The sequence below is a fragment of the Misgurnus anguillicaudatus genome, chromosome 5 (genome assembly GCF_027580225.2).
Source record: "Misgurnus anguillicaudatus chromosome 5, ASM2758022v2, whole genome shotgun sequence".
NCBI lineage: Eukaryota > Metazoa > Chordata > Actinopteri > Cypriniformes > Cobitidae > Misgurnus > Misgurnus anguillicaudatus.
In genome coordinates, this window is record NC_073341.2 from 7,305,157 (window position 1) to 7,330,106 (window position 24,950).

At 37.5% G+C, this 24,950-nt stretch overlaps 1 protein-coding gene across 2 annotated transcripts in view; it reads right to left on the bottom strand.

Annotated features, from left to right (window-relative positions):
- Positions 1–885: 885 nt before the first annotated feature.
- gnb1a (guanine nucleotide binding protein (G protein), beta polypeptide 1a) overlaps positions 886–24,950 on the bottom strand; it is a 36,727-nt gene continuing 12,662 nt past the window's right edge. The window contains exons 1-11 of one of the 2 annotated variants that reach the window (XM_055168133.2): positions 18,164–18,277; positions 16,301–16,410; positions 9,501–9,539; positions 9,290–9,396; positions 7,251–7,314; positions 6,978–7,140; positions 6,790–6,856; positions 6,358–6,559; positions 6,065–6,281; positions 5,348–5,457; positions 886–2,670 (exon numbers count right to left, since the gene is read on the bottom strand). In XM_055168133.2, coding sequence (XP_055024108.1) covers positions 5,351–5,457; positions 6,065–6,281; positions 6,358–6,559; positions 6,790–6,856; positions 6,978–7,140; positions 7,251–7,314; positions 9,290–9,396; positions 9,501–9,539; positions 16,301–16,357 — 1,023 coding nt within the window. In that variant the 5' untranslated portion in view covers positions 16,358–16,410; positions 18,164–18,277 and the 3' untranslated portion in view covers positions 886–2,670; positions 5,348–5,350. Of the gene's footprint in view, positions 2,671–5,347; positions 5,458–6,064; positions 6,282–6,357; positions 6,560–6,789; positions 6,857–6,977; positions 7,141–7,250; positions 7,315–9,289; positions 9,397–9,500; positions 9,540–16,300; positions 16,411–18,163; positions 18,278–24,950 lie in introns of those variants that run through there. The other variant, XM_073867467.1, reaches the window with a different exon arrangement.

Below are 24,950 nucleotides of genomic sequence, written 5' to 3' on the forward strand. Positions count from 1 at the left end.
TTAAGTTACTTTCCAAAATAGTAACTAATTGTGTTACTTAGTTACTTATGAGTTACTTTTTCTTACTTGGCTGATGCTTGATCTCTTTTAAGCCTTGCAGTTGTTTTTATGATTGAGAATTGCATATTTCCATCGCAAAAATGTCAAGCTCTGGCCTGCCATCTCAGTTTCTGACTCAAACTGTTCCCGCCCAGTAATAATTTTTTTTTTTTATTAAACTGAAAAGTAACTTGCATTACATTTTAAAAAAGTAACTCAAATATTAATGTGTACATTTATAAAGTAATGCGTTACTTTACTCGTTACTTCAGAAAAGTAATATTATTACGTAATGCACGTTACTTGTAATGCGTTACCCCCAACACTGGTTAGCAGCGCAAAATGTCATGGGTTTGACCCTATTAATAAAATGTTTACTTTGTAATGCAGTGAGAGTTGCTTTTGATAAAAGTGACAAATGCATAAATATAAATAACATAAAAAATATATAATATAAATATAATAATCCCAACAGCACTCATAGTGTTGTTTTAATTTTTACATCAGATGGTCCCGGTTTCTCAGTTCTCGACATACAGACCTTTATGATATTAGTAAGAATATAAACATATTATGGGTCATTTCAAGCATACCTGACATCTGCATACTAAAGCTAAACTGTTAAATATTGCTAACATTTACTGCCAGGGTATCAGCATAAAATAAAGACTGCAAATGCAAAACACACCAAGTGAAAAATCAATGAGAGTTGTACCTAGCGTGTAAAAAAATGAGCTATACATGAAATGATGTTCACATAAAAACCAACAACAACCCCTATATAGTGGACTACACTTGTAGTAGTAGTAGTAGTAGTAGTAGTAATAATGAGAAAACACGACGAAATCGTCTCAAACTGCTTTTATTATATTTTAAATAACAGTACGTTTTAATATAGTTTCTATCTTGCATCCAGCTTTCTGTTGTACACTGACTTTAAAATTAAATACAAAAGATGAATAAGATTACAGTAGAGAATGCAGAGCAAGTTACTGGTATGAAGAGAGGGAAAGAGAAAACTTAGTTCATTTTTAATCTTTATTTGCGTTGCCAACTCCAGGCCTAACATACAATGACAGGAGGTGTCGCGTTTCTGTACAGAATGTTACTGAGGATGAAACGAAATCTCACTACAGCCGAGACAAGAGAGCATCTCTTAGATACGCGTCAAGTGGAAACAACAGATTCTCCCATTCAATTCTGCTTTTTATATTAAAGAACAAAAACCTGTTTGTTACAAAATGTTTCTAGCATCATCTTTGTATCAGAAATGTTGTTTTGCTACAGAGAGAATGAGACTGTCTTTGTTCATCGAGTGTGTGTGTGTGTGTGTGTTTTTACAGGGTCAGTGTGTGTCTTTGTGTGTGCGTGTGTATGGGACAGAACCGTCGTGTCTTCTGTAATATTTGCTTCTCTTAAGTGCATAGCTCTGAAGCGTTGAAACTGAAGTATGTATGCACAGAGTAGCAAAACACAAAACAAACAGAAATAAAAGAAGAAGAAATAAATACTGTGATGATCTATTCAACAGGTTATTTTTTTTAAGAAAAGAAAAACATCAAGGACTTAGTTTCATATGCACCTCTTTTAAGCAATTCTACAGCATGCAAGTCTACGAGTTTCCCACCCATGGCAGACAACCAAAAGAAGATTCGTTTCCATTTTTAACTTAAAATGTTTTCAATATCATTATTTTCAAACATTGATTTATACAACATGTCATTCACAGAGCAGTAACTGTTTTCCAAGCAGAAAATGGGCACCTCTGTTGAAAAATGAAACTGCCCCAATCCTACTGTCAACATCCTCTACAGCAAACAGGTAAGAAAAAAACAACATAAAAAATTTAATGATTGGTTAATCTTCATTGAACTCTACAAAAAAAAGCATAAGAAGAAACATGGATAAAATTGACATGGTCATCATCTTCGAAATTCGAGCATTTGTTATCATGAACAGCACGTGCTTAGTTAACATATTTTAACAATATTACATATATGCAACACAACCGTACTCGTTTACAAACGTTAATGTTTGCAACAAGACCAGAAAACAAAATCCCTGGACTAAATATACAGAGGCCTGATAGCAGCTAGTGGACCCCTGATCAAATCCGCAGTGAAGCTTTGACAGATTTCCACAACATTAATGATGTCATGCTTGTTTAATATTCCAACTACGACCCTGATCCTAAAATATAAAAAAAACCTAGGAGTCAAAAGCACGCCTGTGCTTCTCAAATTTAAATCTCGGGAAGGGGTCCAAAAAATAAAAAAGGCCCAGAAAGATATCGAGCTAGTTTGTTTTAAAAAGACCGTCTAATGATGCCGTGGATGTTAGCGTAATGATAACAGCAGTGGAATGAATGAGTGTCTTTCAGATCAAATGGTCCCAGAAGGAATCGGCACAATTACCAACCTTTATCCACTTAACTACAATCTAGCTGAGTGATACAATTGTGCTCTTGTTTTTTCCCAAAGAAGAGATTTTTCTTATCATTTAGAGATGTTGGGGTCAGTTCTGTTGTGTGTGTGTGTGAGTGTGTGTGTGAAGAGGAGCAGAAAGGACAATAAAACTGAACATTTCAATATTGGAACGGTCTTCCAGTCAACCGTAGAGTCTTGCCGTCATCTGTAAAGAAGAAAAGATGATAACATTGAAACAAACATCTCTTCTGTACACAACAGCAGGTGGCACTAGAGGTGCATTTGTAAAGCTGAAGACAAAACACAGCTGATGAAATGTTCAGATGTGTGTGAATATCCAACTTTCTCCACTCAAATTCGTTTCATCTTACATTAAGCCTGACTACATGCTAAACCATTACTTCACAATCCTCTGTCTAGAGGTCTTTAGGGGTCCACTTAGAGCTAGAAACATGAGGCCCGAGCGGGTTTGAATTAAAAATTTTCATGTGTGCCTCAGTCACGGGTCGGGTATAATATTAGCTGCCCCAGGTCTCAGGCAATTTAAAGTGATTGTGTTTTTGCCAAATGGACCCAAAACTATCTTGCGTGTGTGCTTTGCTAACTCCTTATCTGTTTGCCAAGAGCGCGTGTGACATCGTGTGGCTGGCGGTAGGTTAATTTTCGTTGAGACAGACGTCAGGGTTCGCACACCTTAGTTAACTTTATATTCAAGGACCTTTAAGGACTTTCCAGGTCCAATACCCTCAAATTTCAAGTGAGAGCAAGGTTACATTGTGTTACCTTTAAAGGAACCGTATGTAGGATTGTGGCCAAAACTGGTATTGCAATCACAAAACTTGTGGCTAAAACTGGTATTGCAATCACACAACTGGTGGCCAATACACAAAATGACAACATAAACATCAGTTGAGGGCTGCAACTCCACTTTTTAAATGACAATATCCTGGCCAGATCACTGTTGTGAGTGATATAAGTATTTGAAATGAAAATGATTTCTTAATGTCTAGTGACATATCAGGGCCATTTTATGATTAATTCATATAAATTTCTTACATACTGTTCCTTTAAAGATACATTGTTACAGTTCCCTTTTGAGGGAACTCACGCTGCGTCACTGCAGTGGACACTTTGGGGACGACTCCAGGGGTAAGTGCGTCTTATGGCGCTTTTCCATTGAATAGCACCCCACAGTTTAGTCCAGTTTGGGTCGGGTCAGCTCACCACACTTTGGCGTGGTTAGCTTTTCCATCGAGTTTGGTATCACTTCGCAGTGGGAGGGATTATAGGCGTGTCGTTATATTTGCGCTGCATACTGCTGTGACATCATACAAGTGAGAACGTCCTTGTACATTCCCATTCATTTATTTATTTCTCAGTCCACCACAAAATTAAAATTGGCCACCACAAATAGATGTTTGCACATCGCGTTTATCACTACCTCTGTCTCACATGACAGTTTCTGTTCAAACACTGCGGCGTCAGTCGACGGCGCTCCGCTGAGCCCCATTGAAGTTGCATTTAAGCATATAATGCTGACGTGCTCGTCGCGAATGTTCAGCCACAAACTGCAAGTTTGGAAAAAACTTTTATGGTGTCCCTGATTCTCAACCTGTGGATGTTTTTCATCGCTAAAAGGGAGTTTGGGAACTTATAGCAGAGCACAGATGACAACATTTTTCCTCGAGACAGCGCAAGCTAGCACTAACCGTAAAGCTAATATTTACATTATAGCGATGACGCTTAGTGACGATTGACCAATCAGTGATCTACTGTTTTCGCGTCACGTTTGGTATCAGCTCGGGTCACTTGGAACCCCAACCGAGGTGGTACGAAAAAAGTATTGGGTACTACGTACTGCACCCAATGGAAAAGCTCCCAAAAGTAAGCTGACCCGACCCAAACCAAACCAAACCGTGGGGCACTATGCAATGGAAAAGCGCCATGAATGTGTATATCAAATTTAACCAATGGTGAGGCTTAATGACAAAGACAGGTTGACGTGAGAGCCAGGAAGTATATCACTATCTGAAATATTGCCAAAGACGGCGTTACAGGGACACAGGAAGTATGGCAAGGGAGACGCAGTGCCTCGTTCCCTTCTCAGGGAACAACAGTTACATACGTAACCTGAGACGTTTTCATGTGTCAACCACAACTATGCAAAAAAGCATTTTGGTATAAATCAACATTCGCATACAGAAGATACAAGCATTTAAAGCGAACAGTTTAGCACGCGTGTTTAAAAAGTCTAGAATTTTTATGATATTATCCTACACTACACAGGGAATAATATGGATTTTTTTTCCAGAAAACTTCTTGCATAAAATGCAAGCACTTTCAAATGATCTGTATCCATGTATGTATATTTTCAAAAACTTCCCAGGGCCTTGAATTTTTTTTTACCAGATTCACAAACTTTCAAAGATTTCAAGGACCCGTGGGAACCCTGAGACCTGTCAATCAATTTTGAATGGTTTTAGCGGTTACCTTGGTGTTATCGTCAGATAACAAATGAAAATAAACGGGGCAGCAGGCCATATTGGTTGCGAGGCCACCAGGGTTTTATATTTATATATTTTTGTACCTCGGGTTCGTGTAAAAAGTGATTTTGGTCAATTTGGGTTGAGTACATTTCTTTGGACCAGGGAATGCCTCGAACTCTGTAGTATTTTAGAAGTATCCCACTGTGGAGTAAAGATTAAATATATGTACATGACTTTCTTCCTTCAGCTGAACCTAAGCTATCCTGTTGCTGTACATTCATACAATGCAAGTGAGATGTTCGGTTTGACTGAACTACAGATAAGTGAGTATATACAGCATTACAGAGCATCAATAAAACTACTAAGTTTTAAGGAAAGTCGAGGTGTTAACCTTACAGTTTAATTCCAGATCTTTAGGAAACTGTCCCAGGATCCTGTAGCCACAGCCATACCATCATCAGTTACTCCCAAGCAGCTGACACGATTATCATGACCCGCCAAAACACCTAAGAACATAATCAAAAAACAACAAGACTTATGTCATAAGGGCTAGAAATGGCAGAAATTCACAGGGGGGACTCTAGTTGGATAGGAGGGGAGCGGGATCATTTTAGATGACCTCTTACATGGATTTAAATTAAAGAAATAGTGCAACGTGTAGACGACTATGGTTTTATCATCATTCATTTGAAGCACACACATAGATTTATTTGGCAAATGGGATATCAGATATTTTACAATTTGATTTCAAGCAAACAAAGCTTTGTTTAACATTTCATTTTAAGATTAACAGTTTTAATCACTGATCTATATAAATGACTGGATTGTGCATTATAGATCACTAATGTAACAGTGCAAGGTGAAGCCACCGGAAGTGTTCGAGCTGCCATATTGGTATCTAACAACCATCAGAGGGCGTCATTGACTTTAAAATCATGATCTAAATTAACCTGGTTTTCAGCGTATCACTCACACATGATTCGTTTTCAGGATATGTTTATGTAAATTAATTGTTAATTCTAATGTTACGTGCAGTGTTTAAAGTTTCCTCATTTCAAGTAGTGCCTTAACTAACGTTACAGAGCCAATCTGTGTGTTCTCATTCACACTTACCTGCGCGGTCAGCTTTCAGAGCGTCCCACACATTACAGTTAAAATCATCATAACCAGCCAGCAGCAGGCGTCCGCTCTTAGAGAAAGCCACAGACGTGATCCCACAGATGATGTTGTCGTGAGAATAAACCATCAGCTCCTGATCGGCACGCAGATCAAACAGCCTGCAGGTGGCGTCGTCTGAGCCTGTTGCAAACGCGTTGCCGTTGGGGAAGAACTGCGAGAAGATGTAGGGATGAGATTAAATGTGCGCTAAAGATACGAGTCAGTATATACTTCAGTGTGAGACTTACGCAGATGGCATTGATGTCGGACTCGTGGCCTGTAAAGGTTTGTCTGCACATGCCTTCTCTAACGTCCCAAAGCTTAGCTGAAGCATCGCATGCCCCCGACACAAACAAACGAGTGTCCGGGGCCAAAGACAGTGACATCACATCACCCGTGTGACCTGCAAATGTGGTCGTCTGCTGCCCGGTCTCAATATCCCAGAGAGCACTAAAAACAAACATACATACATACAGGATAATAATTCTTTAAAAGACACTTTTATCAAAAGAAAGTTATAGAGGCGATACCTTTTTGTCATTTAGTTAACAATAAGTTTAGTTAATTTTTTTAGACATGTAAAGACCAGTACAATCATGCGCACATACCTCAAACAGCCCCAACTAATAAATAGGGAATATGCTTAACTTGGTTAGTTTTGGTAAAGTCAACAAACTCACCAGGTGGTGTCACCTGAGCTAGTGACAATCTGATTATCATCCAGGAAACGGCAACAGGACAGATAACCTGCAGGAAAACAGCAGTTTAACAACAGTTCAAATAAAACTAAAACATCCAAGTCACTCTCAGTTAGGCATAGATGTCATAAAAACATGTTACAAAAAAATGTTTTGTCATAATGACCAACCTGTGTGTCCGGCCAACTCCCGGCTGACGCGCACGTTCCCCTCGCGGGTCTTTAGGTTGTAGATTGAACAAATGTTATCTAGACCTCCGCAGGCTACGTAGTTTCCAGACGGAGCGTAAGCACAGGTCATGACCCAAGAGGAACGCAGGGGAATCGCATGTACCTACACATCAACAGACCTCACATTATAAAACCTCAAGCATGGGGTGTATGGCAAAGGGTGTCTTAAAGCTGATGATGTGCATTAACAAAACATTTTTCCTTTCACTTTACCTTGTTTGTAGTATAGCTGTCCCAGATAATCAGTTTTCCATCCTGGGAAGCACTGACAAGCAGCCTACAGAGATCAACACAAGAGCGGACACATGAGGGGAAATCAATGACGAATTTTAGAAGAACACATCTGAAACACTTCTATGGGATAAGATAGGGCTGCACGATTAATCGAAAAAAGAATCACGATCTCGATTCATACATAAATGCGATCGTCTTTCTAAATGACGGCGATTGTCTTGCATATATTTCCCTGTATTCAGATGCTGCATTCACGTGTTCACGTATTTACATTAAAATCCAGGATGCTATATCAGTCAAACTTGCTCACAGTGTAAAACCAAACCCTATTCATTTACCAATCAGACACGATCGTTTCTCTCCTTATTTGCTGCGTTCCGCTGTCAGTCGCGTGACGTATAACAAAGCGGCAGACCTAAACACATCAGTTTAGTTGGTGGTTGGCGGCGATTTTCACACAAACGAGAGGAAAAATGATCGCTATTGTGGCAAATCCTGGTGGCGACGGAGAAAGGGACGATGCAACAATATTTGTTCCGAAAAAAAGGCAAGGAAATACGTCTGGTCGTTTCTCAATCGGAAGGCTGCAGCCATTAAGCCTGGTTTATTTAAGTTAACTGAGCATTACATTCGCAAGTCATAAGTATACTACAACAATTTACCATAATCTAAGAATAATAGTCAACTTTATTATTTGGTAATATTCTGAAATAAGACATTCTTGATGACGTATGCAGCTTAGAAATGCGACCTCCGGAGGCTGCAACCTTCAGATTGAGAAACGGCCTCTGTATCACCGCCACAAGGTCCCCATCAGAAAGTTGTAACATGACTTAGTTTCACCCTGATGCCTCAAAATGTTGATCGTTTAGTGTTTTAAAGGTTTGGTTTTATTTTATTTTAAGGTTGGCCAGTTTGAGTGTACAAAAGCACATGCGCTATTTATTCTAAATCTTTTTATTTATACATTTTAACATTGTTTATTTTTAATAGCTACAAATTTTAAATTACTCATCTCAAGGGGTCTAAAATAAGGAAAAGAGACTTTTAAGACACCTCATTATAAGCCTTTTGTAGCACATTTTTTACTTGAGTGCAATAAATATTTTTGTTGAAAAAAAAAAAGAGTTTGAGAGAATCGTGATCTCAATTCACATAGAGAAAAATCGTGATTCACATTTTAGCATGAATCGTGCAGCCCTAGATAAGATAACAACATGACAAAAACTTCTCATAAAATAAAGCTCATATACTCATGTCTTTAAAGTGAAAATTCATCAAGATCCCTTACATTCATAAATCTGTTTCTAGTAGACCGCAAGGTAAAACATCTGCGAACGGCATTTTATCAAAGAACTTATACTGATAATTATGTCCTTTTAAATATAACCAGTACATTTCTAGATCCAATACTCATGCTTGACAAAAACATTAAACTAATAAAAACAGCAGTTTCACACTGACCTTTCAGTGCGGTTTTGCTACTAAATGTGTGATGATACATGTGTGGGACTTTATTACACTGAACATATTTTTAAGTAAAAAGGGGCTATATTTATGTATAACTTATATTATATATAAATATATATTTTTCTTTAAATTATACATGCATGTGTGCATATTTATATATACATAGTTATTATACACAGTTCACACACATATTTGATATAAACAAAAACGTTTATTCTGCTATAGATTAATCGCGATTAATCGTTATGCATCCCCTAGTAGCATAACGTAACCACTGATTGTCTGAGGAAAATAAATAAAATGTGAAGGTTTTTGCACTTTAAATGCATTTTAAAATACAGACCTGGGGAGATGAAAAAAATGAATATAGTTCATTAAATAAAAAATGACTAAAGAGTTATAATAAAGTTATAATAAAAAGTCAGTTATAATTACTCTGTAAACTATCACCCTAAATGATTGATAACGCTTTTATGTAATGCCATAAATCATTAGGTCTCATCAACGGTAAGCTAGCAGTGTGTATTTTCTGTGATGAATATGCTCACCTCGAGTCAGTGCCCCAGTGCATGGCGTAGATCTTTGCCAAATGTCCCCTTAGTGTCCGTCTAGTGCGCATCTGAATCCGGCCCACAGGATCAATGTTTGCTGTGATCTGACATACACAAATAACATCTACATTACATTCCATCTACACAAATATGATCCGAGTTACTCACAACATGAGCTTGAACTGTGTGTAAAGTTTGTGATGTTTACCTGGGAGAGGGTGGCGTCTGCGCATGCTTTCCGCGCATCCTTAAAAAGAGAAACTCACATCAGAATACATTCTCAAACACAAAGACATCAGATGTACTGCATTCAGACCAACATCAGTAAAATCAGAACATGACAATAAGAATTCAGGTAAATCTCACCAAACCCTTTATTTATTTAAACACTCCTAGATAAAATCAATGACTTACAGTACGATACAACTAACAGATCTTGTTCAAAAGTTTACATACTCGGTCTTGCTCGGTGTTCCGGTAGCTCAATGACTAAAGTACGATGCTATCAACACCACAGTCAAAGGCTTGATTCACACCTTACACTTCAAAACAGTTTCACGTCAAAATTTTAACAAAATGACACCAACTATACCCACAGATTTGCTTGGACAAACGATCAGAAGAATATTTCAACATTATAGAGACATTAAGAATAAAAGTGTGTTAACTTTTAAACATGTTTTTCCCAGCATTCACCTAGAGACGGCTTCATCTGCCCCACACAAGTTGTTGCAGTTACGCACCTAAACTGAACTAAACTTCCAGTCTGTATTTTTCGATCTGACTAAATTGACCTCTGAAACAAATACCTTGGCAAAAATAAAATGTTTGGGTTTGCTAAAGATGAGCAGAGACGACAAGCATGGATCACAACTGTGTGGAGAGGTTTGGCAGCAAGGCAAAAAATTCAAGGACATGTAGCTACTATTGCATACATTAATTTTACACAGTTTACACATTAGCTCAGTGTAGAGATGTTAACAATGAATCGATCTTCGATTAATTGTCGATAAGAATTAAATCGATAAAGCTCAACGATTGTCGAACGCACGTGCGTGCAGCGCCTGCGCAAAACACATACAACCGGAGAAAAAAATTAAACGAGCGCAAAAGTTAAACCAGCCATGATCACACCTGGGCTTTTTAATGTCATGCGAGACGAGCCTGGCTGCCAACGCATGGAAATGGCATCCGCAGTGGATCTGAGAGGGTCCGATACAGAAAATGCAAAATACTAGGGCTGCAGCTATCGATTCTTTTTGTAATCGATTAATCTAGCACTTAATCGATCGATTAATCGAGTAATCGGATAATTTTTTTTCAACAACCAAAACAAATAATGCATAACGAAAATGATGTGGGTGTTAAATTATCAAGCATTTGGCTTCTATTTCTAAAAAAAAAAAAGAGGTATTGACTTCAACTACAACATTTGGCTCCAAAACTAAGCCTATTTATTGCTATTTTTACCCATTTACTGATTACATGTGCCAGTGCCAACAATTAAGCAATTTAATTTATTAATATGCACAACAGGTTTCATGCTGTAATCTAGCCCTGACATCAAAGTAAATATCTGTTTTATGTAGATTTCTAAACCTGCAGCATTTACCATTATGATACTAGCAAATAATATATCATTTCTGGTGTGAGCCTATTTGCTATGTTAACTATGTATTGCTATGTATGTGTGTGTGTGTGTGTGTGCTTGTGCACGCGTGCTGTGCGTGAGGAAGAGTGACGCCTCAGCCCAGTCAGACCAGTTGCTTCATTGCAGTTTGGCACGGCAGAAATACATACATTCATTTTCAATAGAACGCTGCATTTGGCTTGCATCACTTGCAATGTGGTGCATTTTAGGTGAAGCATACGTTCGAAAAATCGCATCACATCATCATGTCCCGGTGTATCCAGTGAATACATGCTGAAATTATTGTTGCGTGGCTACATAAAAGTTTAAGCATATGTGATGCATTGCCGCGATATTGATCTGAATGGTGCGTGAGAGAGACGAGGGTGCGTGCGTGTGAAGGGGTTCTTTTTTTAAGCTATACTCTCTTGCAATTGAACGTGAATACGTTTACTACTTAAAAACATCAAAGCTAAAAATCATATCTAGTCAAACCGCATCACAGCATCGCTACAAATACAGTATGGGATTAAAATCAGCCAACATCACAGTATAGGCTTAGGCTTCGTTACCTTGTTTCAGCGACGCTTTGGTGAAACAGCAATGGATGTTTTCGGTTCAGATGCTGAATGTAATGTAATGATAAAGTACGCCACAGGTATGTCATTGGCCATATGCCACTGCAGTAAGGGCCTATTGCATTATTACGGTTAACGATTATTTGATTGATTGATAGTTAATTTAAACAATCATTGAATATGGGAAATTGCATAATCGCTATCTGAAATATTGCCGAAAACGGTTGTACAGAGATGCAGGAAGTATGGCAAGGGAGAGGCAGCGTCTCGTTCCCTTCTCAGGGAACAACAGTTACATACGTAACCTGAGACGTTTTCATGTGTCAAACACAACTAAAAATGCAAAAAAGCATTCACATACAGAAGATATAAGCATTTAAAGCGAACAGTTTAGCATGTGTTCTTAAAAGTCTAGATTTTTTTATGATATTATCCTACACTACACAGGGAATAATATGGATTTTTTCCAGAAAACTTCTTGCTTAAAATAGATTCAAGCATTTTCAATTACCTGTATCCATGTATGTATATTTTCAAAAACTTCCCAGGGCCTTGAATTTTTCCCCTCAGATTCACAAACTTTCAAGAATTTCAAGGATCCGTGGGAACCCTGTTGACAGTTTCTGTACAAACACTGGTGGCGTCAGTCGACAGCACTCCGCTGAGCCTCTTTTAAGTTGCATTTAAGCATATAATGTGGATGTGCGCGTCACCAATGTTCTGCCACAAACTGCAAGTCTGGAAAAAACTGGTGTGGTGTTCCTTATTCTCAACCTGTGGATGTTTTTATCGCTAAAAGGGAGTTTGGGAACTTACAGCAAAGCACAGATGACAACAGGTTTACTCGAGACAGCCCAAGCTAGCATTAAAAGGTAAAGCTATTTAGGGCTGTGCAATTAATCGTTTTTCGATTTCAATTTCGATTTTTGCACATTTCGATTGCAAAAACAAGATAATCGAGGGAGATCGATTAGTGTGCCACATTTCTGTTATTTCGTTTTGAGTCATTAATCCGACGCGTCATAAGCAGCTGCGCCTCGCACACAAAGTAGAAATCCTCATGTATTTGTTCAGTTTTATGCTTTTCAAGCGAGCGGAGGCAAACTATCCCTCACGTTTAAAATATCAGCTGGATCGTGGCGCCGCTCTCCGTGCAGAGAGCTGCGCGCTCAGTCATCTGTTTAAAGTCAGACCACTAGTTAATAATCCTGTTTATGTTTGTAAAGTTATATGCATTTCAAGCGATCGTGTTTAAAATGTGAATCGCGTTCTGCTGGCACTTAAACACTACTGCTTTGACACGTGTAGCCTTCTGCAGCAACACTAAACAATGCATTGAATGTATGCAGGGCTTGACATTAACACCCGCCAAATGCGGGTATATTTCGGCTGCGACCGTGTGTGGAGACGCGCGCGCGTTCAGCGGAGCGTTGCGGACCAAAGCGCCACCTCCCAGAGCGCGCGCGAGAGGTGATGGATTTGCGAATGCACAAGAGGACGCAGTCTGAGCGCATACACACTTCGGGAAAGATACAACAATTGCATGGAAGTGATTGGAGAGATATATATTGCGTGCACATTCTCAGGGCAAGAGCGGAGAGAAATTCAGCCCATTCCTGAATGCACACGAAATCAAATGAAACCCGCCAGCTGAGAGGTTCGCGCATCATTTTAATGTAAGCTACTTTGGGCAACAATAGTGCCCTCTCGACAGTTGTCATTAAAAGTCTTAAATCACTTTTAACAGAAAACATGATCAAGCATATAAAATACAATCTGCATAAAGTTGCATAAGTTGAAAGTAAAATTCATGTACACTTCTTGACTGCTGTTGTTAATAAAACCCCTTGACAACCACTTTAAATATTTGTGTATATATTTTCAGTTAATCTTCTACACCCCTGCTCCACTTTTAATATATTAATTCAATGTAAATCTATTTATGCCTTACTAGACTGTTTTTATGCACCTAAATATATGATATGATCTATACTGATATACCTGGTATATACCAGCTAATGTTGTCCTAATTTGGGTGGTCAGACTGCATTTGAAATTCAATCTGCATCTAATTTAGCTAAACCAAGTAAATTTGCTCAAATTAAAGTCATTTTAGGATGCCAAAGTCAAGTTTAATCATATAAAATTAATTTTACCAGCAACAAAATTGTGGCCTGTGAAAATGCTGAGTGGCTAGTAACTTTGGAAAACAACTAGCCACTTTGGCTGGTGAGCAAAAAAGTTAATGTCAAGCCCATGTATAAATGCATGTTTTTACAGTCATTTAAGTAATCGTGTTAAATAATCGAGATTAAGATTTTTATCAAAACAATCGGGATTATGATTTTTCCCATAATCGAGCAGCCCTAAAGCTATTAGCGATGACGCTGGTAGTGACAATTCTCTCAGACCAATCAGTGATCTACAGCGTTTTCGCGTCACGTTTGGCATCAGCTCGGGTCGCTTGGAACCCTAACCGAGGTGGTACTAAAAAACGTATTGAGTACTACGTACTGCACCCAGTGGAAAAGCTCCTAAAAGTAAGCTGACCCGACCCAAACCGTGGGGTACTATGCAATGGAAAAGCGCCATATAAGGCGCATTTGCGTACCAACATCGATGGAATTTTGTTACACAGTAACCCGATTTGTTGCACACGCTAAACAGATCTCAATACCTTACTCATGCGCTGTTTGATATGTTTTGTTTGCGTGCATCTCGAAAAAGCAGCCTGATCTGCATCTTAAGGCTTCAGACAGCACGCCAGTACAAGTAAATAGTAAAGACAGCGCACAAATGCCAGTGCAAACTTGAACAGACATTTTAACACACAATTATTTGAAAATGCCGTGATTATAGTAGTACAGTCTTTTACACGTTAAATGAATATAAAAAAATGCGTGTGTAACAATAATATTACACTATACAATAGTACACTAACACAACCCAGCATTTTTAGTGTGTGGTTTGATTGGTAACATTTTATTTTACAGTACGTGTACAGACAAAGATGTGGTATTTACCTTTGAGTATCCACATGACAACCCAAATGAATCATTACTGTAGGGGAGAGCGGGGGCGAAAGTACCATTTTTCAGAAAAACTTTATTTTAAAAGATTATGTTTTAGATATATTATTGCTGTGGTCAGTAACTCACAAGAGTGGTCTATCAATACCAGATGGAATTTTGAACAAATGTAAAAAGACTTTATTATAATTTCATTTTGAACATAAGTGGCGCATTGTTACTTTTAACCATGTTAGCAGGTACGAAAGTAACACACAGGTGGGTCAGAAGTAACACAACAGAACAAGATAGATTGTGTTACACTTGTTTTTAGTAAATATACATGACTATGACCTCGTTAATGTGTTACTACCAACATATTTTGTAATTTATTTTAAAAATTTAAAATGAAAATGTAAATTCATTACTATTTACATTTTTATTAAATGTTTCAAAAGCAACTGACAGTACAAACTTCAATTGTGGAGAATAAAATATTATTTAACAGAATAAACACTATGAAAATTAAATTAAATAATAATATACATTTTCAACATAATGCAACAGTATTAGCAGAAGGACAAATGTAACAAGTGTTTCTTTTATCCCGACAGAAACTCCTGACATTTAAACACAATTTACTTTTATTTTGAAAAAACTCTGAGAAGTCAAACTTCAGGATGTGTTAGAGCACTAAATAACCTATAGATTGATCAGTATTGTAACACATGAAACGAGAAACACAACGCATTATAAGAAAAAAAATTAGCGCTTTAGGAATTTACTTATCATGGTTCCTTTCTGGATCTACACACAGAAAACAGTGAGTAAATAACGCAATATTTGTCAGCTCTGTCAAGGGTTGCGTGTTAAAGATGTTGTCATAGTTTGGGATGTAAATGTTATCAGGGCAAGTAAAATCGCTTTGTTACTTTCGCCCCGGTTCTCCCTACTTACCAGCGGAACATACTTGGTAGTTATTATGTAACTCTAGATAAGTACTAGGCAATACCAGATACATACTTATAGTGTAGGTATACTGTAACTAACAAGAAACACTACTGTACTTACAAATGAATGTACCATATAAGTATTTAGTACTTACTGGCAAGTGTGGGTTAATGACAGGCACATAGTGTACATATTTGATAACTAATAACAAACACTACTGTACTTACAAATCGTATGTACATAGTAAGTGTGTAGTACTTGCAGTACATACTAATAACAACTAACAAGTTGTACCACTGACAAGTACAGTAATGATATCATTTTAATAACCATGTAGATACTCAAAAGCAAATACCACACATTTGTCTGTAAATACAAGATATTTACCATATATACACACAAGGTAAGTACACGTACTGTAAAATAATGTGCTATCATCCAATTTACACTATTAACACTCTACAGTATTATCTGTTTACTTTCTTCAGTTTATGTTTTCTACCCGAAAACTACAGACCAGCCTGAAAACATGAACAGCACTGTTTATTTCATTTGTATGTTTGATCTATTGTATTATTTGTAATATTGCTCATAATTTCATTTTTTTATTACTGACCATTTATGAAATTTCACTGTGGACAGAGATACAAAGAAATGTTTCACAGTTATGCATTAATTTATGATTACTGCACACCTGACCTGTCAAATGTCTTAAATTAACATATTAAAATAAAAGTGTAGGGCTGTGTCCTAACACGAAGAATTTAACGTGAAGTGTATCATATGCCTGAGTAAGGTAAATCGGCACTATGCATGAGGGGTGATAGGAGTGGCAACTGACTCTGATCTGGTTCTTCAGCTGTTCAGCCTCCTGACGCAACTGGTCGAGTTCGCTCATTTTCCTCTAGACGATGGGCTTTACTCCGTCCACTCACTGGCTCTCGCACGGATCTGGAAATAAACAACATACCAATCATTAGTTCAAGAGCACAATGATTACTTATTAAAAATTAGGGCTGGGTATTGGCAAGGGCCTCCCGATGCGATACGTATCACGGTACAGTACAATGCGCTGCATGTTGTGATACATTGCAATACTTTTATTTTTTATCAAAAATGTAAAAAAATAGAGCTGAACACCTGCAGGTCTTTGAAAGCTGCAGGGGTTTTTACATTTTCTGCCATTTTCTTACTCACTCTAACTTCTGAGAAATTGACCAAATGGCCGTAAATGGCAGACAACTGGACAGGGACAACTACAGCAGCGGCAGAGGAGGTCGTTTGACGAACACAGAGGGATTTGATGTCTTTTAAAATATCGACAGTAGAGATTGAAATATCGATACACTGATCACAGCCGTGATTATATAGAGCTATATCACACTCCTACTTGAGCGATATTGCTTAAGTATGAATAAGAAATAGATTAGATGCTGCATTAGTTTTAGGGCTGGGCAATATGGCACACACATTTTTTCCATATCAGTCGATATCAATAACTATTATGACAAATGACAAATCTTTATTCCATTCAAATTTGAAGGCAGATTTTTGCTCCTGAATAAAAGTTGTAAAAACCAGACAGTTTATTGTGGTTTTAAACTACTTTTTATTCAGAACATGACAAATACTTTCATTCTGGCCTTCAAATCCATAGCAGAAGAAAGTAGTTTCTCACAAAAGAGGATTTTAAAATCACTCAGTTGGTGTTTTCTAGTTTTCTTTTTTTGAACTGTTGTATAAAAGCAATATCACTCTCGTAGTCTTGTGATATAGCTCTATATCATCACTGCACTGATCGCTTCCTCTACTTTACCTGTGGCCTCGTACCTCTGACCTAATCACAGCCATGATAAAAAAGAGCTTCATCACACTCCTACTTCAGCCATATTGCTTATTTATACTGTATTAATTTGTCGATATTAAACTGCCCCTGGTAAGATGACTTGCTCGCAGTACCCAAGTGAGGCTGTGTTAGTTTCAGGCGGTTGTTATCTCGGAAAAAAATACCTTGGAATGTTGCCGGACAATCAGAACCAAGCATTTTAGAGTGCCACGTAGTAGTAGTAGTAGTAATAATAATAATAATAATAACAACAATAATAAACTACTACGAATCATAAAATAATAAGGTGAATGAGTTATGCCCCCCAGTGAAACATGAAGGCACCCTCATTCTGTATTCTCTGGCACCGACCCAGTGTTGATAAATTAATAAAAAAAAACTTGGTTGCGTCCTGCACATTTTAAAATATCTTTATAGTGTTTTTATTATATTGTTTCATATAAATAATACTTTTTAACTGCAACAAAGGTCAATGAAAAAAAGCTATTGAAGAAAAACATTTGAACAAACTAAAACCGCAAAAAAAATATTTGTATTTTTAGTGGTTGTCAGTCCTACCCATTTAAATAAAGTGAGAGGACAGACACCTCTTTCCTGATGTCAATGTCACTCCTATAATCCAGGGACAGAGTTAATTCAGCCACTATAATCCGGTTAACATCAATCCTGCTGACCTAAATCCAGTGGCTCAACACCTTTACTCACTAAAACATCTGAACATACATTACTGAAGGACTGAACCTACATGAAACCTAAAAATTCTCCAACAACCCCAAAACCCCTGTGTCACTATGAAACTACACTTGTTATGTTATAATTTGTCTCAGGTGAGTGGTCTAATGATAATGATAGTCTTACCTGACTGTATATTCTCTCTCTCTCTCACTATAAGCAGCAGATCTGAGATCTCTACACCTGAACACCAGCGAATGCTTCTGCATTCAGACACAGCAGAGACCCGGTTTAAGCCGTATATAATCCTGCTGAGAAAGTGTCACGCTGATATTGCTAATACAGGGTAAGTGGATATTCACCTGAATAATGCTGCTCTTTCAAACTACACAAGCACTTTTCAACAATATATTCTTACATTATGTTGAGTTGATTGATTCTCAGTACTGTAGAAACATTCACATCACTTATCATGAATAACATATTAGTTTATGTATTCATGTTCAACAATGACTTCTAAATCATAACAGAACGTTAACATACTTTAACAATAAAAATTCAATTACACACAAACACAATAAATGAAGTACATAACCCCATGAAAAAGTATGCTTTTGCACCTCTATAGCACTAGGTTTGCAAAGGGGTTGAAAGTTTCTGGTAAATTTCCGGAAACTTTCCATGGGAACTTAATCTGGGGAATTATAAACATTATTATATTTATTATAACAGTGCTAGCTTACATTCAGATATCTAATTTACTGGCTACTGTATAAACACATTTAGGTATTTGCTAGTGAAACAGTAACAATGCAGCAAGTGTGGCTTCCGTAGTCAAAGCTGGGAAATGGAGGCGAATCCCCTTGTAGTGATATATGGAGGATTTTTTATTTCAGGGGGAGCGAGTGTGTGTGTGTGTGTGTGTGGGGGGGGGGGGTCATGTCATTTTTAGACACTACTTTTTTAATTATCTCACCTATTTTTTTTTCAAACAGTGTATTTGTCTTTACAATGGTATAATGTTATTGCACACTAGCTTACACACAGCACATGGTAGATTTAAACAAATATATGTTATTTGCGAGAATGCATGCTGCTAAAATTGACATTTTGACATTATTTTGTGTGCAATGGGAAAGATTCAAAAAATGATGTGTATGTTATAGAAGAATGCAAGTACATGCAGGGGGTGTGGGCTTAATGGCCCTTCAGTAAGCAGTGCTGTGTGCATGTGACTGAAGAATGCGCAAGGTAGAAATTCAACTAAAATTGCATTAAATCTTCTTGTTTTAAACAAAATTATGCTGCAAGATTACTTTTAAACTACATTTAAGTTCCCTGTAGACAACTCTGCAATTCCCAGTTTATTCTCATTAATTCCCATGGAAAGTTTCCAATCTTAAAAATTCCTGGAATTTGCAACCCTCCTTACCACCCATCTGATCAGTGCACAGAAGATAATGTCCTCATATAACATCAACATATCATAGGTTTTGTTGAAAACTCTAGTAGAATGAGTTTGAAAAAGTTTTAATTGAAGGTCATTTGGAAAGACACAATGAAATGTAATGATATTTATCATTTATCACCACATCCCTTCCCTCTGTCTGGGTTAAACAAAGTTTAAAATCATCAGGATGGTTTAGCATTTACACTATAAACTTGCATTTTAAATACTTTTGTGTGTGAATCTATATTGCTCTCTTCAAAAAAACTTAATTTCTTCTTGACCGAACAAAGAAAGACAATTATCAGGTAAATTATCAGAATTTTTTATGAAAGTGGAGTAATCCTTTAACTCCTGACTAGAGCTGCAACTAACGACTATTTCTTCTGTCGACTAATCTAGCGATTATTTTTCCGATTAGTCGACTAGTCTAACGACTATTTTTTATTATTAATACAGTGTTCTTTTTTGATTAGCTATTTAATCTGTTGGATAATCTGTTTTCTACTCTCTGTCTGATCTGACAGTTATTGTTTGTTTTATTGTATTTTAACACAACTGAATGCTATTTTCACATATTATCTGTTCTGTTGTCAGATATATAGGGGCAGTTTCCCAGACAGGGATTAGACTAGTCCTAGACTAAAATAAATATAAGAGCTGTCCAAACTGAAAACATCTTGCACTGACATATTTTAAAATACACCAGTGCCCTTAGTTTGGCCTCAAAATGCACACAAGTAATGTTTTTAGTAAGGCATGTTTGTTTAAACTAATTATATTTTTTAATTAAACTAAGGTCTAGTCCTAGCTTAAGCTAATGGAAACCACCCAGGGCCGGAGTGGGACTCATTTTCAGCCCATGGAGTTTCATGACTTAGACCGGCCCACTTTAGTTCATGACTGACTATATTAAAATAATACAGTTAAATCCTCAGTAGCATATACATAAGTGTGCAATAGTGAACTGTTTTCTGCATCCTTGCAATTCATTGTATTTTTTTAAATAGATAATTTCCAAATCAATGCAAATACAGTAAACAATTATGATTTTTGCTCTAATCTTGCAGCCCTAAGATAAGGTATTTTAATATTATTCAATTAAACTTATTCAAAAATTACTAAAAGGGAACAAATGTATTTGTCTTTTTCCCTATATTTCTATTTTTAAAAAAATGGTGGGTCTTGAGATTACCTGTTACCAAAAGTTTAGAAACTCCTGATATACAATACACAAGCAAGATTTATCAAGTATGCAGAGGAACAGGAGGAAAAATAAAAAATCCTTATCTTAATTTTTAGTACTTGGATCATGTACATTGCCAATTACCTTTCATAAAAGAACAAATATTGAATGGACTTGTTTTACTTAAGAAAACATTATATTCATATGAAACGTTTTAAATAAACTGATGAGTTTTGCATCAAATAAGTTTTTGTTATCAGAAAACGATGAATAATATAACTATTCATAGATCATTCATTATTTGTCTCATTTTCATTTAAGTGGCCGTTCGTATCAGGTCGCGCATCTAGACGCGCGGCAAACGCCCTCAAATACAGACGCATCTGAATCTAAACTCGTGTTCACAGACGAGCGCTTTGAAAAGCAACCCGTGCGTCTTGCGCTAACATTTTTAAAGCCGGCAAATTACGCGAGTGGGGCTGAATAAGTGCTGGCAGCAGCAACCTTCAACCCGGTGGCATGACAACTCACAATTCGGCGCAAATTAAAAAATTGCCATTACACAGAGTTACTACAGAAGGCATGCGCGGGCATAGGAGAGAGAGCTCGCGCACAAGCACATAACCTGTTTGTGTGGGAAAACACTGCTAATCTTTCATGATAAACTCGAAACAGTCGTCTTCTCTGCCAGTAACATCTGACGTTTACGTGAAAATGCAAGTACAAAACACAGCCAACTTTTAATTCTTTCATTCAGTGTCATGTATGAGAAGCGCTGTCTCTAGGGGCTTCACGCAGAGAAAGAGAGAGAGAGCGCGCGTGCACAAGAGAGGCACCACCGAGCGCGCACAACAATAAATGAAGCCGTTTTGAATGAAAATAAAAATGTAACGTTAAATGTTGCGGCCATTGTTGATTTTGTGGCGCACACAAACAAATCAATGTATGGATAACACTGCCAGGAGCAGAAGCCGCCATTACGCGAAATGAATGTAAACAGCGACGCGTCGACGCATTTTACGCATGTCGACGTATTTTCATAGTCGACGTAATCGATGACGTCGACGCGTCGTTGCAGCACTACTCCTGACCAGCATCCGCACCGCAAATAACAAATTATTTTATTCCACCCGTTACATCAAATATTAGCTTAAAGGGATAGTTGGGCGTTAACGGAAGCTAGTTATTTTCATTTATAAAGTTTTAAATATGGATATTTCTACAACAAAAAGGTGCGAATTACCCCCAAGAAGGCCTTATCTTATATATCATCGTGGAGCCGTTTGGATTCATTTTGTGAAAGATGGATGCACATTTTTTTGGACTTGAAGGGGTGGACCCCGTAACTTTACATTTGATTAACTGAAAGATCTAAGACTTTTTCTAAAATTGCTGAAAATGTGTTAGTTTGAAAAATAATGGACATATGCATCTCAAACGGCTTGGGGGTGAGAGAATCGTGGGTTTTGGCCGAACTATCCCTTTAAGTGGCTCACCGGACGTCTTGCACAAAAGAGCTCAAAGATGGCGGTGCCCGCATTTCCCCCAAAAATAAGGTGGACAGGCTGGTGTGTTGGCTGTCACGATAACAACAATATAAACCTGCAACTGACAAGCGACTAAATGTTTTAGTTTTTCTTTTTAATCTATACTCATCTACAAATAAATAACAGTCCTCGCTGTATGAATTAAATGTAAAGCTGCAAAAGTTGTTTAGTTAAGAGTAGCGAGTGATTTTTATTTATGGTGCGTAATGAATTCTGACACAGAAAGCAGCAGGCTGCTGTCACTTTAAGACCCAATACAGCTTTAAGACTGCGCTGCTTCAATATACTGATAAGCATTCAGTTGTTTATGTTGACTTAAGAAAGAAAACTTAGTTCAGTGATCACATGCGTGTTCGCTGTTGGTGCATTGCTCCTGTCTGCACGGCTGCGTGCTTCAGATGATCCCTCATGTCTGAGGAACATATATGAGCTATACACGCTGGTAAATAGATGTAAAGAGCATCACGTTGTGTGGATGTGTGTGTGGGCAAGGCGGACAGATGCAGGAAGAAAGTATAGTGTACTTTAAGAGAAAGCAGGTACAGCTGTGTCTGCTGTGTTCAGGCTTTGACTAAACCTGCTTGCGCTCTGGTGAAGCAAAGCTTGTCACTGTTTGCAATGCCTTTCTTTACATCCAACATTACATTACACTAAAAAAAATGTTTCTGCAAATTTCTGTCATTTTATTTGCCTATTAATGAATAATTGAAAAAAACTTGCATTTGAAAAGGAGTTTTAAAAATGACTGACTTTGTCAAATTCTATAACACTTTGTGTCATCCAGTAAATTCCACTTATGCTTGGATTCCGTGATTCCGTCCACATTGTAGAAATCATTATATATTTAGTTTCAGCTTGAGGCCAATAGTGACAATGTGAACAAACACACAGAGATCTAGGATACAGACAGTTTGTAAAAAGAGTAATACATTTGCTGAATAGAACTTAAAAGTGTGTATGTGTGTGAATACATGTGCCTGCAGCCACATATGAAGGTCTGTATTCAAACATGTTTGTGATATATAGAGCGTACAGATGATGCTGGAAGGTATTTCTTAAAATCTCTTATTCTGTGACTCCATTAAGTTCTTTCAGACTTTCAGCCTTCATACTCGCATACTGTAATTTCTATTTCACAATCGCACCATACACTCACTGGACACTTTATAAGGTATAGCTTGGGTAAAGGGTATAGGGATGTGTAAAAATATTGATTCATCAATGTATTGCAATTAATTGTTTCTCAATTCAATATCGATTCATCAAATCCTATGAGCTGAGTGTCATCATAGCTGCGTGTCTATTGTTCTTCGTCTACAGCTCATTTTGAGTTCCTGCACGAGCGCACCCTTTGGCTTTTGGATGTAGCGGCATTTCGCCGTAATTCATTGAGAAGCATAGCAAGCATTATCGGCCGATCGATCAGAGCATCCCTAGTTAGGATGTAATTGATTTGTTGAAGGTAACATACACAGCTTTAATAAACTATATAGTTATGTCCAGTTTTATCTAGTTAGCATATTTAGGGCCCTATAAAATCCGTTGTATTTCTTCCCAAATTCCGTTTTGTCCGTTTAAATTTTTGGCAAATGTTTTTACCATTTACTGTTATTTTAATCATAAAAAGAGTGTGCCTTTAATGTTAATGATTAAAATGTACACCAATACAATAGGAATGACCTTAAATTTATTGAGATATCCCTGTTTGCAGTAGGGCTGCTCGATTATGGGAAAAACGGGATAATAACACGATTACTTAATGACTGTAAAAACATGCATTTATACACACATGCACACACACACACATAATCATTTTACTCAATTCAATGCATTGTTTAGAAGGGGTGGAACGGTACACAGAAGTCATGGTTCGGTTCGTACCTCAGTTCAGACGTCACGGTTCGGTTAAATTTCGGTACAATGGAGGGAAAAGCAAAACAAAAATGCAGAAGGCACATTTTTTTTAGTACTTAAGATAATCTTAAAAACATAGGTGTCCTTATCCGTGTTATTGTGAGATGTCATGAATATGAACTGAAATGCATTTAACATACTATCTCGTATAACACAAATGTATAAACTTTATTACAAATGTATTACAAATTACCTAAATACATTTTTAAATTACATTTTAGCACATTTATTTCATATTAATGTACTAAAGAACAAAAAAAATGTAGGCTTGTAGGATGTATTACAAGGTGTGGCGTGTGAACTGACTAAAATGTGTGTCTCTCATGGTGAATGCGTGAGACTTGAGAGCCCTGATTAGATGTACTTCCACTCACATACCCAACAACTGCTGAAAGCGCCGACACACAGTCCTCGTCTTTTACACCACTCTCTCGCCTGTACTACTGCAACTGACTGGAACACCAAAGTTTTCCCAAACTTGCGATTTTAAAGAGGCCGGCGGATCCTAACCACCATTTGCCATACTCGCTGTCGCTGCTATTTGACTCACTCACTCACTCACTCACTCACTCGTCAACCTGACAAAAACTGCAGAGTGCCAGAGAATGTAGACGGCTCTGATAGAGTGCATACATAGGCGGAGCTTGGCTGCATTGGCGCCAATCAGCAGTTCAGAGCTAAAGCGGGGCTACAGATTAGCTGTCCCTAAAAAACCCACGTATCTAACAGTAGTTCCGCATTACATTAATTATTTTGCATGCAAGTTTTTTTCATACCGTGTATTCTCCATTTAAATTCATGCACCGAACCGTGACCCCCGTACCAATTCGGTTCGAAACGAATACATGTACCGTTTCACCCCTATTGTTTAGTGTTGTT